Here is a 20,463-nt window from a genome sequence, read left to right on the forward strand (position 1 = left end):
ATTTTACTATTTTTTTCCCTCAGTGTAATTTTGCAAAACTCTAAATTGTCCAAGAAGAAACAAATCAAACTAAATCGAGGTGTGAGAAGAACATACATATATACATATATTTTTTTCTAAAGGACATTTTACATACATATTTGCCTCAAAATGACTTCGCCGATAGTAAAAATATATAAATAAACTATAACTAATAATAGGCATTTTTTTTTCAAAGCTCTACACACATATAAAATATTCCACTTCATCACAGCTTACTCCTAAGCCACCTGAGTCGCCGCTTGGCTGCATTTTTGTTACGGTTTCTACTTTGATTGCCTCTAAGCACAGTTTCATCGTCATCAACAGCCCAGCTATTGGGCATAGCTGGCCTGTGAGCATTAATGAATGGAGTTATAACGGCTGCGCATTCCGACGGATTATTCAAGTGCACATGATGGGTGCCATCAATCTCATGAAATTCGAAGTGCGGATTGTTCTGGCGCAGTACATCGATTACTTCATTGGAATCCTCATTAATGTAGTCAGATTTAGTGCCCTTAATGACTAAATAAGGCACATTCTTGATTCTCTTAGCCATTTCTAAATACAAAGCCGGCCAACCTATAAATGGAGTGTATATCTTCACTCGTCCATCGCGTGAAAAATAATATTTATCTGGAAATTTTCTTGATTTTGTAATATTCCGACTTAGCAAATATTTGCAATTGTCAATTTCAACGGATCTTTGCGAACCCTCGTAGAGCACCTGCTTCAATTGTTCGTATGTATATGAGGGTGGCTCATACATTGTCAACTTCTCGATGCGCTCTTCTTCTAAAAGCATTTTTTCGGCATTCGCACGCAGATTATTTATCGCATGCTCCACTGGAGGGTAATATGCCTTAATAACATCAACGGCTATAATCATATCCACCGTTCGCGGGAACAGCGCGGCGTACGTGAATGATATGATCGAGCCAAGCGAATGGGCCAACAGCGAAACTTTTTCCCACTCATATTCCTTCATTACACGAATAATTACGTTAACATAATCCATGGCATGGTACGGTAGCCCTGGGGGGTATTTCGAGGAGTATCCATGTCCGGGCAGATCAATGCACAAAATACCAATATGTTGCGGCAAAAGCGGTATCAAAGTGTCCCAAGTACCCAAGTTGTCCAGCCAGCCATGGATGGCGAGAATGGGGCGTAAATTGCGATCGCCATACCAACGTCCAGCGATGTGACCCCAAGGTACTTTGATGCGAATGTCCTCGAACTGAAAGCAAGAAAACAAAACATATTTTTTTAAATTAGCCACTGCATAAATTGTTTTTGTAACTAAGCTGAGTTTTTTTCTTTCGTATAAATATTTGGAGAAAAAAAAACTGTATTCGAGCTTTTTCAATAAAGCCACACATAAAAAAAATTGTCCCATTATGACCCATCGGTCGTCAAGGGTTAAGATTTTTTTTTTTTTAATATGTGCGAAATCGTATGCTTATTAAAAAAAAAAACATGTTTTTGTTAATAATCTACTTGTTTGGTTATATTTTGGCCACAAAAACGGGTCAAGCTATCTACAATGCATTGGGGTAGTTTAAGATGCGCTATTATTTCAGCTTACTAAACTATAATGAAAAGCATTTTTTTTATTCAAAGTCAAGCCTTCTACGGTCGATTAAGTTGTTTGTGTACATATCTGTAGTATTTTATTAAGACAACTTATCTCGAGATAAGCCATTTTCCCTTTAAATCAATATTTAATTAAGCTGGATGTCGTTCTCTTATAAACTTAATAAAATATTTAAATTTTCGAGCTAAACTGATCGTCGCTTGACGTGCAATACGGCGTATACGCAAAATGCAATACCGCGTATGAGTTGGCTACTGCTGGCCTACTTCACAAATTTATTGGTCAAACACTTTAGTAGAAGCTCATATTTAATAAGTTCAGTTAAAAAACCATTCAAAAGTTTAGTTTGCACTTTTGTGAAATTTTCGGATTATCATATACGCGGTAATGCAAGCCAAGCGACGCTATTATCTATTAATTCAAAGTCAGACCTTCTAAAGTCACTTAAGTTGCTTTAATTGAATTCAACAGATATACATGTACGTTCAATTTCCGGTCCTAGAGTAAAAGAGATTTGATAGTTTAAGATCGGTGGAGGGCATCAGCTTACCTGCGGGCAAAGCTCTTTCAAGCTTCCTATAGTAAAAGTAAACAAAGCATGAAAGATCTTTGCCCGCGGGCAGGCCGATGCCCACCACTGTTTTAGAGTTTTACTGGCCCAAGCTTCTTTGGGTTAGAGAATACAGAAGCCATTTTGCTGACTTTGGGTGACTTTTTTTACGTTACGTCTGTTATAAAGTCGTTGATTGTTGTCAGCACTGCCACTTTGGCTCTATTTTATTACGAGTAGTACCCAACTTTTCAATTTGTTACAAGGTGTAAAAATGACACTTGTGAAAACCAGTGATATTTGAAAACATTTTTGATAAAATCTTTCGCATATTCCATTTTTTCGAAAACTAAAATTTTGTCATGTAACTAGAAAACTATTTGCCACTTGTTTATTGCCAATACGACACCTTTTAGCTAATTATAGTTGACAGCCTTAGTTAGAAAAAAATTCGTTATCTAATCTCTACTCCTTGTACTTACAACAAAAATATGTTACGAGAAACCAGCTACATACTATTTATAACAAACTTAACATTAAATTTTTGCTATTTTATATTATAAATAATTGATTTCTTAAACGAACTTTGACTAGACTTGTTTCGATGAGCTTTGACCGTGACAACAGCACTCGGAGCAACATAAACAAATACATATATGTATTTCGACTAACTGAACGTTGTTTCCCTACGTCGCAAAGTCGATTCACAATATCAATGTTACACCAACAGCAGCCAACCGGTCTTATCAGAATGTGTGACGCATTCATTAGAAACCAGCTGATACGAATTCGCTCACACAACAACAAATCGTTCATAGTGCCACTTTAGCAATTGCTCACGTTTAGATTTTTAATTAGCTGAGAGCATGACTTTACATATGTATGTATATGCATTAGGGTGGTCCAAAATAAATAAAGTCGGTATTTGAATGCTCTCACCTCCTCTATTTAAAAATGACATACCTCTATTTTTTATTTTTAAATCAAAAAGCTTTTAGAGGACGCACAAAGCGCTCAAAGTTTTTCATGTATTTTACATGGAGAAAACACAACTTTTCGTAGAAGTAGTGCGGAATTCGATTGGAAAACTCTGATTCTCTTCGAGAGACTTCCAATAGCAATACCTAATTGTTTATTTAATCCATTTTTTAATACTAAAAATTTTTTATTCATCCCTCCATTGCATTTTCAGGCATTTTCTAGGGGTTTTGGGGGGCCTAGAAAATATAGTTCCTATGAAAAAAAATTTTAAACAAATAATTGGATATTATTGTTGGGAATCTTCCCAGAGAAACAGAGTTTTCCGGTGAAAAACATGAATTTTCAAGAATTCTATACCATTTCTACGAAAAGTTGTTTTTTTCTTATATAAAATACATAGGAAACTTTGAGCGATTTGATCGACGTCCAAATATTTTTTGATTTCAAAATAAATAAAAAAATGGGGCGTGAGAGCATACAAATTCCGACTTTACCTTTTTCACATGCATTTTGGACCACCCTAATATACATACATATGTACAAAAACACTCACTCACCTCACGTGGCGGCGGTTCGTCAACCATTGTGAAAGTTTTAAGTTGGATTTGTGAACTGTGTTTTAAATCACTATACAATTATTATCTTATTATAACGATATTTTATTCATTAGTGTTGTGAATTACACCTTCGAAACTAACAACCAGCTTGACAGACCAACAACTACAGACTGACACACTTGAACTTCAACTTGAGAATGAATATCAACAAAATTTAGTAAAGGCATTGCTCAACTGACTCTGCTGCCGGTGTTCAGTGGTGCCAGATTGTGGGAAATTTCCCTATTTGAGGGATATTTTGCATCAAAAATTATTAAAAGGGAAAAAAGGGACATTTCATATAAATAAGGGATTTTCTTTTGACGCAGTTATTGTTGCATAATTGATCAAAATTCACGAATATTCGACATTCGACTTAATTAATCGTTCTGAAGATGTGATGTGGAGTGAAATGGTATATAATTGTTAAAAAGTATAAGGATAATTTCGAAAATTTTCTTACGTTAACCAATTCAAGCGCTGAGTAAGAAAGAATCTTTTCAGTTGTAACTGGTATTTCATGTAAAAAGCGGAACAAATTATCTGATGAAATGTTAAATAGCAGTGAGTGAGCAAAAAAATGAAAGTGAAAAATTGAATGAGTGAAAAAAATTCAGGAAAAGGGGTTTTTTCTTAACAGCGGTCGGCCCTCGGCAGGCAATGGCAAACCTCCGAGTGTATTCCTGCCATGAAAAACAGCTTCTCATAAAAATACACTCGCCATTCGGAGTCGGCGTAAAACTGTAGGTCCCTCCCCTTTGTGTGACCACATCAAGGGGACCGCCACAAATTGGAGGAAAAGCACATATGTGTAAGCGCCAAACTATTATTATTATTTTATATGAATTTTACTTCTTTACTACTGAAACATGTATATGTTTAAATTCGTTGGGAATTTTGTGGGATAAATTTTCAAGATGTGGGTAATTGAGGGATTTTTTTCCCATTTTCGTGGGATTTTTAACAGAGAATGTCTGGCATCACTGCCGGTGTTGAGGCTGTTTACTTGTGTTTGTGAGATAATGTTTTAGTGTTAATTCTCTGCTGTAAAGCTGCTAGTTAGAAGAGAGCAAATAATTTAAAAAGCTTCACAAATAATATTTGTTAATAATGTACACATTTAATAAAACTGAAAAGCTTAGGTGTGTATGCGATATGTTCTTGCCCAGCAGGGAAAGCTGCTATGTATGTAGTTGCAACTGTACTAGATCGTCTTCTATCTTCATGTTGGCCACGGGTACTTTTAACATGACGATTTCCTATGTCTGTGAAGTTGCTATACGAATTGCCGCGAAAAGATAAAAAAGCTGTTCGGAGTACATTCTCAATAGTTCCAGAGTTACTGAAAAGAAAGAAGAGTTTTGTAAAATTCACACAAAAAAAAATTTTCATAAAAGTCGAAATAGATAAAGAGCGAAAGAAATTAAATACTAAAACTGCCCTGAGTAGCTTTTCAAAAGTTCTACAATTCCTGAAAAGGAAAAAAAGTTTTGTAAATAAAATTACACAGAAAAAAAATTGTAAGTCGAAAAACTTTAATGTGAAAAAATATAAAAATTACAACTGTTCTGAGTAGCTTTTTATTAGTTCTAAAGCTCCTGAAAAGCAAATAAAAAGTTCTGCAAACTACGATAAAAAATGTTTTTCAAAAAAGTCGAAAAAGTTTAATATGAAATTACGTCAAAAAAAGATTTTTTTTTCAAAAAAGTCAAGAAAGCTTAATATGTGAAAAAAGTAAAAAAAAAAAAAAAATACCTATTCTGAGAAGCTATTCAATAGTTCTAGAGTTCCTGGAAACAAAAAAGTATCTTCTGCAAATTTTTCTTTAATGTTGAGAAAGTTTACTGTTTTAAAAAATAAAAATAATAATATTTTTTCGGTGTAATTTTGAGGAACTTTCTTTTTTCTTTCCAGGAACTAGTGATGGCAAAAAAATTTAATAATCGTCTAATCGGTTACTGGATTAACCGAAAGTAATCGGTTATTAATTGTAATTAAACGAAGGAGATTAACGGATTAATTGGTCGTTTGGATTAAAATCGAATGTAAATAAAAAGCATTTAATAAGTTATAAAAACTGACTGTTTTATTAAAGGATACATTTAGCCATGTCCAGTTTTATGATCCGCTTTTGACTGATATGCTTACGTCGTTACGTATTTTTCTCTAGATTTAATCAGTGCAGTATTGAAGTGCGGTTCCTTCTAAGCTGATCCAGCTTTGCACCATCCACTGTAATAAAAGCTTAAACAGACTCGGAAATTAACTTTGAAAAAGCTCAAAAGATTCCTGGAAAATTTCTCTACGTAGTGAATGTAACTAAAATTGCACGTTTGTACCGAATGTACCTTCGAATTGTAAAAATGTTGAAAAAAGCGCGGTTGTACCTTCTTTTTCATCATTAGTATGAAGTAGATAGGACTTGCCGCCGATTTTTGGAATTTTTATTGTTTTTTTTTTTTGCTGGCGGTGTTGTGCATTTTCTTCCATACAAAGCATGTTCGACGATCTTTTTATATGAAAGAAAATGAACAACTCTTTCAGCAAAAAAAAGCTACTAAAAATCAACAGCTTTTATTGGATGGTTAGAGTGCCAATTTTAAATGGCGTTATGCACACGTTTTTGCGAGAATAAAGAAGTAAATTTTTGATGATAGGTTTTTGATTACCTGGTAAGCATGTTAATCATTAGATAACAATCAAACGTCAATGACGAGAGAAAGATAGGTATTAACTATTCTGTGTAGAGGTTTCAGCACAAAAAAAGAGAAGTTTATACGCCACTATAAAAAAATTGCGATAAATTGGAGCAAAGTTCATTGCGGGTTTGACTTCCACTATTGAGATTCTAAAATAACTGTTCCAAAGGGAAAACAAGAATCACTGGTTTGTTGAGCTCAGATAAGCTTTTATTTCAACAGCACAAATATACATACTTATGTATTCTATAATCATTCAGAGAAACTAACATTCGCAATAGCAATAAATGATTCAATACATACTTATGCATACCAATATCTCCAACATCAGTTAAATTATAGTAATTAGATTAAAGTAAGATTAAAAAATTTCTAGCAATTCCAATTTAAAGTAGCAAATTAAAGTGAACCCTTACCGATGCACTACCAAGCACTTTGTTTTTTCTGTGCAACTTTATTACCGTTTCGTATTGCGGTATTTCCTTCCCACCACCATCAATGGCATTGCGTTTGAAGAACGCATTAATATTTATTGAAAAATATTTTAAATTGTAAAATACTTAGCTAAGTGAAAATCGAAAGCGAGGCAAAATGTGCATTGCAAAATAAGCTGTGGGATCGCTGAAACGTACTAAATACATTGAGCAAGCTCACGAGCAGGCGGCGAAAGTGGCCATTGCTATGTTTAACATTCAATCGACGGATTGGCCAAGTCATTATCGACAACGGAAGTCCTTGTACATTTCCAATTGCTACTCGGCTGCCGTTAGCGAGCGCGATTGACGATGGCTGCATTGGTGATTTCATATATCCGGTGAGGTTAACGCATGAACGGCACACAGAGTGGTTGCAAAATTACAGACGAGCACTTACTCCTATTAGCTTTTAAAAGAATAACGATTCTGTATATAAATATATAAAAGTATAACTACATATTGCACTAAAAATCCACATTCTAGCGTTTTAAATTGGCATTTCTATGAAACAGACAACGATTTAAAGAGTATATTCTACTCTAATGCAACTGAAGATACAACTCATACAAAAAAGTAAGTGCGCCTGGGCTACACTGGAGAAGTGAAACCTACGTTACATATCTATTTTGTCTCATAACTAAGATACATACATATGTATGTACATACATCTGCTATTGCTTAAGGTTATATTTTTTGTATTTTTTCTACCTAGATCCCTACCTCTACCCCTGTTCTTTCTAATTATATTTATGTTATTCTCTTTTACTTTATATTCATTTTTATCATTATACTCTATATCAAAAAATCGATAGCAACATCCATCAAAATATCGATAGTAAAACCGATAAAGATATCGATAACAAAACCGCTAACAAATTCGATAAAGCTATCGATAGCAAAATCGATAATAATATTGGCAGCAAAATCGATAAAAATATCGGTAACAAAATTGGTAAACATATCGGTAACAAAATCGATAAAAATATCGGTATAAAAATCGATAAATAATCGACAGCAAAATTAGCAACAAAAGTCGCTTAGAAAATCGATAACAAAAGCGGTAAGAATATCGATAACAAATTCGATATATAATCGATAAATAATCGGTACCAAAATCAATAATAGTACCGATAAAAAAATTGATAAAAATTTCGATAACAAAACCAATAACAATATCGATGACAAAACCAATAACAATATCGATAACAAATTCGTTAAAAATATCAATTACAAATTCGATAAAAGTATAGATTATTATATCTATAGATAAGTTCCGAAGATATCGATAGCAAAATCGATAAAAATTTCGATAACAAAACCGATAAAATATCGATTATTATATCGATAAATCCCGGGAATCCCGAGAATCCCGAAAATCTATAAAATCCCTAAATACTTTCCAGATTGAGTCTCTGTATCTCCATCTATATCCTTTGCTCTATAATTACCTTTACTTAAATATTTCTTAATCTATCTTTATCTTTACTTTTATCGCCGCTAAAGATGTTTCACTTCAAAAAAACTGTTTATATACATATATACATACATAAGAATAGTATAGTAACTGTAACTGTGAAATGTGGGCACGGAACCTCCCATACAACTGCTATTTTTCATGCTTTCCTTCAATAGGGTGGCAAAGTATTTTATGCCTCGCCGATAGCCAAAAGCATTCAGAAATGAGCTTAACTACTCAAACTTAAATTGTTTTGTTTCCTGCACCAAAAAGAAAGGAGATCATGCCAAAGTTCTAATTGGCAGATTTTTTCACAAATTCAAACATCAAACTTGCTGGTTTGAAATTGAATTTTTCTCGTAACCAAATCTAATATCTCAGCAACGAAAATAGAGCTGGCGAATTGAATTTAGCAGCATTTTATATGTTTTGAGATAGAAAATTCAGGAAATAATTTCGTTGGATAAAAAAATTATTTGGCCCTTCCAATGACCTTCAAAGGTAGGCAAGAACAGAAAAAGTAAGTAAAAATTGCATATTGAGAATTCATTGCATGATATTTTTAGAACAAAAAAATCAGCCTCATTGCGTAAGTCGTAAAATAGGCTAAATTATAGGACTCGACAACATAGGCATTGTCTACTGTCGGTCTAAAATAAGTAAACGACGAAAACTATACAGTGCTGCCAAGTTTTTCCGTTTTAATACACTAGTCGAATGGAAATTTTAGGCAATGACGTGAAATTTTCGATACGATTCGACTCCCGAAAAAACGATTGCATTCGACACGACTCTCGCAATGAGGGTGAATAAGAAAAAATTTTACTTTTGAAGGTTACCTTAACGGGCAAGCTAATTTTTGATTCCATGTAACTTTCAAATGTTCTTCAAAAGTAAAATTTTTGATTTTTTGTAATTTTTTTTACTTAAAAAAAAAAATAAAATACGTTTTTCGGTTCTTGTGATCACGGAAATGGATTCAAAAAGAGGCAAAATATGTGTTTAAAATTTTTTTAAAGGTTCACAGCATTTTGTTTACAGGTCAAAAATGGGAACAAAAATTAAGGTCGTGTCAAAGGTCAAGGTAATTTTTTTAAATTTGTTTCGCTGGCTGTTTTCGTTTTCGAGATATTAGATTTTGTCACGATAAAAGTTCAATTTCTACACTGTTCACCGCTTATAACTAAAAAAAGTGACGTCAAATAAAAACAGTTCGGTAGAGTGTAGTATATTATCACGATTGTAACTTTAAAGTGTCGTAAACACCAACATCCAAAAAGAAAGAAAGGCGTTATCATCGGCAATATTATGCAAGTATGAACACCTTAAAAAGATAAAATCTTGGTTAGCGAACATTAAAAAAATGTTGATGCTATCAGCTGTTGATATGCATGTGTGATGTCCATTAACCCTTTCAAGGTCATACGCCCACGTGCAAAGGGTTCACGTTTTAAATTATAGATTAAGATTTGTTAAGAGTTTAGTAACATGAATACATATGTACATACGTTTGCATTTAATCTTATCTATAACAAGTAAAGAAATATTAGTTCGGGCGAAACCGAATTTTATATACATATCCGGCGCAGGTATGAAATATCGTCGTTTCAACTTTCTCCAAACTACCTTTGCATGATAAGCAGGGGTGTTTTCCCCTATTTCATACGGTTTCGATAACGTGTTTCTGTAAATTATCGTTATATGGGAGAAGGGCGTGGTTTTTGCACGATTTTCAACAGATTTTTTAGATAGACCCTAAGCAAGGGTTCTACCGAGTTTTATACTGATCGGTGAAGCGGCTATTGAGTTGGGGTCAGGCCCATTTTGCAAAAACTTTATGACAATATTATTTTTTACCAAAATTCTACATCACATACTAATTTTCAACAATTTGCATCCAATTATTTCTTTTATTTTTAATTTTATTCACTTTTGGTATAAATTTTGTTTTTCCATACATTTTTTTTTTAAATATGTACAATAGACTGCATCACTCCCCATACCAAAAAAAAAATCGGTACTATTTTTCCATTGGAATTATAAAATCTATTATATTTTAAGACGTCCACCAAAATATTTCGGAAAAATATTAAGATTTAAGTGAGCTGGACCGATTTGACAATACCTCCAAAAATGGAGTTTTTTATGAATAAAAATAGTTTCTTAACATGATTCAATAATTAAAGGTTTGCTCATAGATTTTTATCAAAAATTCCCCACAAATGACAAAACGGTCTAAGCTTAAAATGTTGGCATAAAAATATTTAAAAAAAATTAAAAAAAAAATTTGCACGGAATCGTACTCGTTTTAACTTTTTTCAAAGATTGGTATAGGAAGAACTTGAAAAACTGAACCTAAGCTCTTCCGATTTAGACTTAAGAGGTGTTATTGGAAAGGTATTTTCTCACCCTTTTTATTTCTTTGATAATAAACTCATTAAAAGGATGGAAGAGAAAGGTAGGATGAACGAGCGTCATTCCGATTTGAATTAAGATGTGTTGGTATTTGAAAAAAGAAAGTTGGGACATGAATGACGTTTTTTTGGCCAGAAATAAAACCAGTGTGAAAATACTTTTCTACTGAGATCCCATAAGTCTAAATCTGAACATTTTTGGCCCAGTTATTCAAGTTTTTCCTAAGCCAATCTTTGAAAAAAGTAAAAAAAAACAGCATCAAAAATCTCATTCTTACGGTTCCGTTGAAAAGATTTTTTAATATTTTTATGCAGACTTTTTAAGCTTAATCTAATTTGTCATCTGAGGGGACTTTTTTCAAAAAGTTCTTTAAGAAACTATTTTTATTCATAAAAAACTTCATTTTTGGAGGTATTTTCAAACTGGTCCAGCTCGCATAAATCTTAATATTTTTCTGAAATATTTTGGTGGACGTCTTAAAATATAATAGATTTTGTAATCCCGGCAGAAAAACCGCAACTTTTTTTGGTGATGCAGTCTAATGTACATACATCTTCAGCTAAGGTACAAATTTTAAATGAAACAAATTGAAAACCCTATAAAAACAATAACAAACCTAGAAATATTTACTCGATGTCTCTTTGATTAGAGAAGTTCTTTGTGAAACTTGTTTCGCTTTATCCTGAGCGAGTTAATTTTCTTTGAAGTCCTTTATTCCACTTCTACAAACTGGCCTTTCCCACTAGGAAAGCTGTTAAATACGACTACATACTTCTACGCCTGAAATAATTCCGCTGAAATTAGATTGTCAGTCATTAGGTCACTTGAAGCTGTTGACCAGTGTTGCCAATTTAGTTATTTTCCGTTATCTGCGAGGTAGACTGGTTTTTGAGCTCTTTCGACACTCACATCACCTTTAGGAATGAGCGAACGGGAAGCAGAATTTCTGCACGGATGAATCGTAGCTTGATGAAAGAAGCCGAATGTCTGTGAAACTGCTCGACTTTGGCAAGGGAATATTCCCTAGTTAGCCTAATTTGGTTACCAGGCCATATTGATATTGCAGGGAATCGCGTTGCGGAGAAGTTTGCCCCCGAGTTGTACTCACCATAAAGAGTGGCAGTACGTTCTCTTTGGTAAGTATATTGGGAGGATGCTAAAGTATTGGTTTTCACACGATGGGGCTTAATATCACACCGAATCGTCGCTGTTTACAGAACAATGACGTGGAGTCAAACTTTGTCTTATGCTGCCTAGATTTTGTGAGGCTACGAAAAATATATGTCACCTGGTCTACGAAAAGGGAGCTTACGTGCGAAAACTAGTTTTCTGAAAAAAAGCTGTTAAAAGTAAGCAACTCGTTTCGTTTACTCGTTTTTACTCTTCTTTCTCTACATTTTTAGTACACTTCTAAGCAAGTTAGGATTTTCTGCTTTTCACCACGTGAAAAAGCATCTCATCTTCCATCCGAATCAACCAAAAAGTGAAAATTGATTTTTTGACACCTAAGCCCCCTTTCCGTAGACCAGGTCACATATATATAAGTACAAAAAAGTTGTTCCTTACAAAAATGCATCGTTTTTATCTTAAACATTGACACTTTTATGAAGTTGCACCGACGACCAGAAATATTTGATTTGTTAATTTAGCTATTTTTCTTGGCTATAAATAAAATTTTTATTTAGCTTTTTTTAGGCTTAATTTTTTCTCCCATTGCGCCTTTTTTCTGAAAAAGTTCTGGCAACACTGCTCTTGATGTCTTACATACGTATGTATGTATGCATACTAAGGTGGTCAAAAAAAGTAATGCCGGATTTGTAATGCTCCCATCCGATAGGATTGTTCTATCGAAAAAAACATAACTTTGTTCTTTTTTTTATCAAAGTGTTCAAAGGTTCGGATGTATTTTGTATTAATGGTATAGAATCTTTGTAAATTTAAATTTTTGAAACTCTTCAGGAGGCTTCCAATAGCATTCTCCAATTGTTTAGCTATTCCCCATTGCATTGTTGGCGGGTTTTGGGAGACTCATAAAAATTGTTAATATACTTAAAAAGATGGTTAAACAAACAATTAGGTTCGACGATTGAAGCATTTCTATGAAAGATAGTTTTAAATAAAAATAATAATTTTAATTCCAACGGTTTTACCTTCCTGCGGAACCATTACTTTCAATTTTTGCGCCGAGTCACGAACGGCAGAAGTGTTAATTGCCGATATTTAAAACAATTCAGCTATAGTATTTATGTTTCTCCACATATCCATGTAAAATACATTTAAAACTTTATAAATATTTTTTGATCAAAAATACAAGAGTTTTTTTTTTTATTTTACCACCCCAATATTCCGCATACCGTATGTATGACGCAAAATTCTGTTCTATGAGTACTTTCAAGGTCGGTACACACATGGACGCATATTTGCGCTAGTGTACGTGGTGCAGATTGAATTCGATATATTTTGAGTAAATATTCATTTGTAGTTTATCCTTAAGGCATTAATGGAAGTTTGTATTCGCTTCAAAGTGAATGGTGTTAAAAAGTTATAGGAAGTGCAAATGCCCTGTATATGTACATGTGTATATATTTATGAATGTACAATTACAGATATGTAGATGTATGTTTGTTCGCAGTTACATTTCTCGTGTGTACTTATATAAATAAACATATGTAGGTATGTAAATATAGTTATCAAGTAAAAGGCGGCTAGTGGAATGACGAATTAGGGCAACTTACAATGATGAAAATAAAATTCTTTAATAAAACGAAAAGTAACCAACGCACAGTGCACCGACTCCAAACGAAAAATTAACAAAAATATGAGTTGTCAGAATTTTTTAAAACTTTACACCAAACCGATTCTATCGCAGTTATTTGAAGAACGTATTAGTCGATATTTTGTAGCGGTTACAAATTTTTAAAGAACGGTCTTTTTTTACTTTTTGCTCTAAAGGTTACATAAGACATAATTATTGATAGCATGTTCAATTATCAATATAAGATTAGAAAAGACAAACAAACAAACAACTAAAATTTCCTAGAATTAAGAAAATCAAACAAAATTGAATCTGATTGGATATACAATGTGTATTGTGCATCAGTTTCTGAACTTAAATAAACAAATTATTCCATGCAATTATCTGTATCTTCATATTCACCAATACAACAAATTAAAGCCGCACCACATTTTGACAAGATTTGGCATATTATTATTATTTTTTTTCTATTTGTAACTTTTTTATATAAATATAGTTCATTCTTTAACAAGACACATGTAAATCCAACTCCAATCCGCAGTTTTGCTTATGACACTCATGCGAAAGACTCAAGCACTTGCGATCTTCCAATAAAAGGACGGGCATAATAATAGATTTGCCAATGGTGAATTTCATTCGTCGTTGTACGGGTCGGCTTTGTGCCCTATCGCGAATTTCACGTGAACAAATATTCCCTAAATTTATAAAGCAAAAGAAAAACAACTTATTTTTTGTTTTTATTTTGCCTTTTAAATTCTGGGAACAATTTATTCACATGGAATTGGCAATAGGGCAGATTAAGTTATCAGGCGAATATTTATTTCTTAGTTTAGGAGCAATGAAATGAAACCTACCTTGGAAAAAATTAACTTTAAAAAATTGGAAGCATTTTAGTTCAAATAATTTAAATCTGGATATACATATGTATACATTATTAATAGTCAAAAACTTAAAAATATCGTCAATAAAGTATTAAATTTATTAGACCCAGCGATCGCCCACTTTTTCTCTGAATCTATGTTGCGAAACACCAGCGGGCGTGCCATCCGTGCAGTAAAAATTAATTCTAAAATTGATACAAAATGTTTGTATAACAAGTTGTAAACTTGCAAGAACATTTGCGCTAGAAATTCTCATCGAAGGATATTTCTGAATATTCGCATATACACACGAGTGTAAATGTATAGATTTAAATGTATGTATTTATGTAAGCGTATATATGAATATCCACTCGATTTGAGTGCTTTTAAACGACCCACACACACATACATACCTACATTCGCAATGCTCTCGCTGCCTGCGCACAAACAAATAAATTGAATGAATTGCGACTGTTAAAAATTTAAATGCAACAAAAAAGGAACCGTTTTTCAAATATCGTAGCGGCGGCAACGGCCATACTTCCCTCCCATTGCAATTTTTTCGCACCGATTAATTGCTTTGTTTGAATCGATGTATGCGTTCGTTTGCAAGTCAGGCAAGTCATACCAGTATCGGAGCAGAGGCAATAATTCTTTATTTTTTTCATACATATTCCTGTGTATTACATTCCTGTAAGAATGCATTGCTATGGATACATACATATATGCGTTTTCATGTGCAAAAAAAAGACACAAAAAATTTATATACCAGATGGCCCTGTAGGATATTCCTGAATTTTTCTTTTCAAACGAAGACGCGCCTGAATAAAGATCCAACTTCTTCTTCTTCTCGGTGTATATTTGAGCCAATCGTTTCTCTTTTGTGCAAACTGACCAAGTGAAGCCAAGTCCCTATTCACTTCTTCTACCTCTATTACTATCATCACGACTTTCAGAGCTGGAGCGTTTCTGTCCATTCGTACTACATGACCACGCCAACATAGCCGCAAAAACTCACACAACTCATCGTTAAATCATCTGCGATATTCGTCATCGCAATAACGAAAAGGTCGGTAAATCTTTGGAAAAATCCTTGTCTCGAAAACTCCATGAGCCACCCCATTGGATGTTTGCATTGCCCATAAATAGACGGTGAGTGTCGATCCCATTCTTGCGAGTCTTTCCCAAGATTTGGCGTATTATGAATACTTGATCTATGGTGGATTTGCCAGGTCTAAAATAACACTGATAAGGTCCAATCAGTTCATTGATAGTAGGCTTCCTTCCATTACACAATACGCTCGATAAGACTTTGTAACATATGCTTAGAAGGCTGATTCCGCGGAAGTTGGCGTGTATAGCGGGTCGGAATTTTTTGGGGATTAGGCAGAGCACACTTAAATTCGGGTCGTTGGGCATGTGTTCATCTGATCATATTCTGAAAAAGAGTTAAAGCATGTACCTTATCATCGCCTCGCCGCTGTACTTGCATATATATCTGCTGGCAGGCCGTCAACTCCAGCATCTTTGCTGTTTTTTAGACCCGTTATTGCTATTCATACCTAGTTACAGTCAGGCGGTGGACAACGACTTCATCGTCATCGACTGGGGGTTTGGGAAAAAAGTTCCCTCCATAATTTAAGTACGTTCTGAACATCGGTCTCTAGGTCGCCATGGTTGTTCTCACAGGAGTTCGCCCTGATTAAATCTTCAGGCGTCAGTATTTAAAGCCTTTCGCATTAACGTTCCCCATAACGGTTCCCTATAACCGTCCCATATTGCCCACATTAAATACACCACAATACAATTTTGAAAAACCATTCTTGAATGGTGCCCATTTGCATAAAGAAAACAAACCGTCAAAACTGCGAAAAAGTTAAGAATTTTATGAAAAAGTTAGGCAGTCGAATTCGGAGCGTAGGGCTATATTAGTAGTTATAACTATTTCATGTGGGGAAAATTTTTCTCGGAATTGCTATAAAATGGTTAAAAATAAAATTTTTTTCGATCGAAAAATATTTTACTTTTAAAAAGTTTTCAAGCAATAAAATTTTGATGCAAATTTAATTCAAAATTTTACTAACCACTCTTTCATAGCCGATAAACTTATCTCTTATTTACAAAAATTAGCTATACGTTTAAAAAAAATTGTTAGTAAAATTTGCAGCATAATTCTATTAAAGTGCCATGAAAAACAGCTTCTCATAAAAATACAATCGCCATTTGGAATCGGCGTAAATTTGTAGGTCCTTCCCCTTTGTGTGACAACATCAAGGTGCACACCACAAATCGGAGGTGAAGCTCGGCCAAACAATAACATATGTATGTGTGAGCGTCAATCTATTGTTATTATTTTATTGTGGAAAAACTTCTGAAGGCAAGTATTTTTATGCGATCAAAGAAAAATTTATTTTTCGAATACAGCACCGATCTTGTAGATTTTCTTAGTAGAATTTTGTATGAAAGTAGCTCACGGTTTTAGCCGTCCAAATGAAGTAAAGTAAAACCCCATATCTGACCAATCAGTTGTGAGGGGCTATAGGTTGTCATTTACACTGTAAGTTTCTTTTTTTATAAAGAGTGAAAGTAGTGCGAAGTTTCATGTTCCTAATTTCTGAACAATCAGTTGTATAAGTTGTATGTTCTGTTCTGGTGATCCGATTTTCACTGTAAGCTTTTGGTTGATAATGAGGGAACTTGGTGTGCAATTTCATCTTCCTAGTTACAAAAGTTGAGGATGTTATAACAAAAAAATCTCACATCTGAATAAAACATTATAAAAATTCACCAGCTTACCAAATTTCTGTCAGATATCGCGAAAATTGTGGGATTAGATTGTGTTCAAACATTGCTAAATCGGCTCAGCTTGACGTTCTAATCAATTAATCTTGAATTTTCATGGATCTAGCTCTTTTTCTTTTAGTACTTACAAACATCGGGCCAAAGTTATAATACCATTACATGTTAATCAAAAGTATAAAAATCAATGTTGCCATTTGAGGTCTTTTCCGGCTAGATTGTCGTCAGAAAAATGAGAGAAAGATTTCTGACGTTTCGACTTTATCCGATAATTGTGTGGGTAGGCTGGCCCTTGAGCTATTTCACTTTTTGGAATGAATTAATGGAAAGTAGGAATTGCAAGGCACCGCAAGGTTGATGGATGGTTCTTTCGTGCAGGGTGCTATTCATGAACCTTTCATTTGGGCTTCCATATCAGTATTATATTTCCCCGGCATAGCTTGAATTTAGCGGCTCTTCGAGTTTTAGAGAAAGATTCTGCGCAAGATTTATGGGCGTTAGCGATGGCGAATACCGCAGACGATTTAATGCTGAGCGGTATAAACTTTACAACGATATAGACGTAGTGCAGCGAGTTAAAATTCAGCGACTCCGCTGGCTAAGTAATGTCACACAAACGCTCCAGCTCTGAAAGTATTCAACGCGTGCCGCGATGCTGGTAACAGAGGAAGGCCTCCTCTGCATTGGAAAGACCAGGTGGAGAAGGACTTGGCCTCACTTGGCATTTCCCATTGGCGTCAGTTGGCACAGAAGAGAAATTAATGGCGTGCCGGTTTGCACTCGGACAATAAATAAGAAGCTTCAATTTATCAAGTCGAAGTGAGGTCAATATCTACTCTGAATTTTGACCAATCAGACTCATTTAAGTACCAAGCCATATTGCTAAATATAGCAGGGATTTCCGATGCGAATGGGTTGACCAGGGAAGGCACCCGCCAGTTGATTTCACCGGGTAAATAGTGGCAGCAATTCCTCTTTGATTTGAGTGCATTGAGAGAATACTATACTACTGGCGTTTACGCGATGGGACTGTTGCAGCTGTTCACAGAACGGTGAGGTAGAATCAGCTCAACACTTTCTCTTAACTGCCCAGATTTTGTGAGGCTACAATAAATATTTACTTATGCACAAAATACCTTCCTTTATAAATTTAACTTAAACATTGGCGCTGTTATAAAGTTATATTAACGCCTAAAATATATGAATTGCAAAATCAAATTTCGTTTAGCTGTTTTTTAAGCTTTATATTTTGGCCAGTTTAGCCTTTTCTCTGGAAAAGTTCTGGCAACACTGATAAAAATGCGGATCTCCATATTATCCAATTTCTATAATTTTGGTGGAGGCAGCGAGAAAATTCCAAGAACTTGATTTTCCTGCGTATTTTGGAGCACCCTAATGACCATAGTAAGTGTGTATTTACATTGTACGTACCTACGAAAAAAATAAATACGTATTATGGTTTTTCGCTCCTTAACGCACGGTACGTACTTTTACATACATATGTACATAAACTATTATGCTCACATGTATGTATGTATGTACATATGAACGTCTGTATAAGGCTTTTAAATTCACCAGCCACAAAAACTGGGCTTAAAGTGGCATAAACATTTAATGAAATCGTTGGCACAGTACGTGGTAGTAAAATAAAAATCAAATTTTTTTTAAGTTCACAGTTAAGGGGCTCTTGACCAAATTTGCATTCGCGAATTTTATATACACACATGCAAACGTATATGTACATGGGGCGTTCCATACCAAAATGGACGGGGGGGTTCACACTTAATGTGTTTGATGTGTTTCAAATTTTTAGGGTTGATGGACAAACATGAATAATAAATAAATATGAAATTTGAGCTTGATTAAAGCATTTTTTTTTTCAACCTTACAGCGCAAAAACAAAACCAAATCGATTTAATAGTTTTCCAAATATCTCGAGAACGGGGCGAGGAAAAAATTAAAAAAAAAATTATACATACGCACATCAAAATTCTCTATGAAAAGAAATATTTTTTAATTTTGTATCTTGAAAACTTTTCCACATACAAAATTTTTGAAAATAGTTTTTGAAAATATGCCATCTTAAAAAAAAAAATTTTTTAAATCACAATGGTAGCTCTGAGTGTTGCGCAATATTTAAATATAGTATTACGTGGTGCACTCTACAATAATTTCAGTTATGAATTTTTGTTTACACTGAAGTTGAGTAAAACGGGTACATATATCATAAATTTACCAATTTTTTTTTTATTTTTTTTAGAATTTTTTTGAGTGTGCAGTTCTGTAGCACATTAAATTTTATTATAATGAAGAGCAAGTTTTAAGCGATTGCAAAACTAGGGTAATTTTTTTTTTAATTTTCTTCGAAAACGGTTTTGCGCATTTTCCTTCATAAGAAAAAGCCGTGAGCATAAAAATATTAAAAATCAAAGCAATTTTGCAACAACTGCACTTTATTATACTAATATTTAATGGGCTACAAAACAGCATATGTATCAAAAAAAAATCTAAAAAAAATTTTAAAAATTTGTAAATTTGTAATGTCCTCATTTTATTCAACTTCGGTGAAAAAAAAAATCGCAAATTGCGCAACACTCAGAGCAACCAATTTGTTATTGTTTTAAATTTTTTTTTTTGAGATGGCATATTTTCAAAACTAATTTGTTTATCGAAAAATTTGTATGTGAAAAATTTTTCAAGAAAAAAAAATTAAAAAAATATTTCCTTTCATAGAGAATTTGGATGTGTGTATGTATGATTTTTTTTCTCAAATTTTTTCCTCGCCCCGTTCTCGAGATATTTGGAAAACTAATAAATAGATTTGTTTTTGTAATATAAAGTTTTTAAAAATGCACGGTCAAAAATTTGGGTTTAATTTTTAAACCGCGCTGTGACTACTGCCTTTTTTAAAGTTTTATAGTCTACTTTTTAAACCAGTCAATAGTTTTACGCAATTTTTAATGTATTCTGGTTTAAATTTTAGTCCAAAAAGTTCGTGGTTTAAAAATCAAACCAAAATGTTTTAATTCTAGTTTCTAGGTTTCATATATAGAAAATTTGGTTTAAAATCTAAACCGAAATAGAATATGTTTGCACAGCGAATTGTGGTGTTGATTCAAACTCAACATATGAAAGTACATTTACATGCGTGGCTGTAGCTGAGTGTGCAGGGATGCTTGATACAATTGGTTGCTACCAAGGCTGTCCGGGTTCAATCCCAACCAGACGGAGCATGAAATTTAAGATTGTTTTTTTTTT

General features: G+C 33.7%; 1 protein-coding gene across 2 annotated transcripts; it reads right to left on the bottom strand.

Annotated features, from left to right (window-relative positions):
- Positions 1–228: 228 nt before the first annotated feature.
- LOC108373702 (serine hydrolase-like protein) lies at positions 229–3,869 on the bottom strand. Of its 2 annotated transcripts, XM_017629635.1 has the most exons (3): positions 3,683–3,854; positions 2,754–3,038; positions 229–1,261 (listed from the first exon to the last, which is right to left on the bottom strand). In XM_017629635.1, exons 2-3 carry the CDS (start codon positions 2,982–2,984, stop codon positions 248–250), a joined length of 1,245 nt encoding a protein of 414 aa, XP_017485124.1. In that variant the 5' UTR covers positions 2,985–3,038; positions 3,683–3,854; the 3' UTR covers positions 229–247. The 2 variants fall into 2 exon arrangements, with proteins under 2 accessions (XP_017485124.1, XP_017485125.1); XM_017629636.1 differs by lacking the exon at positions 2,754–3,038 and having other exon boundaries at positions 3,707–3,869.
- Between the last annotated feature and the right edge of the window lie 16,594 nt (positions 3,870–20,463).

Source organism: Rhagoletis zephyria, unplaced genomic scaffold, assembly GCF_001687245.7.
Source record: "Rhagoletis zephyria isolate East Lansing unplaced genomic scaffold, Rhagoletis_zephyria_1.1 Rzeph_scaffold_06969, whole genome shotgun sequence".
NCBI lineage: Eukaryota > Metazoa > Arthropoda > Insecta > Diptera > Tephritidae > Rhagoletis > Rhagoletis zephyria.

Bases quoted from the DNA above. Each gene is read 5' to 3' on its own strand.
- LOC108373702 (XM_017629635.1), bottom strand. From the start codon at position 2,984: ATGAACGATTTGTTGTTGTGTGAGCGAATTCGTATCAGCTGGTTTCTA. The intron at 1,262-2,753 runs GTTCGTTTAAGA...TCTTGCTTTCAG, and splicing joins TCGAAACAAGTCTAGTCAAA to TTCGAGGACATTCGCATCAA.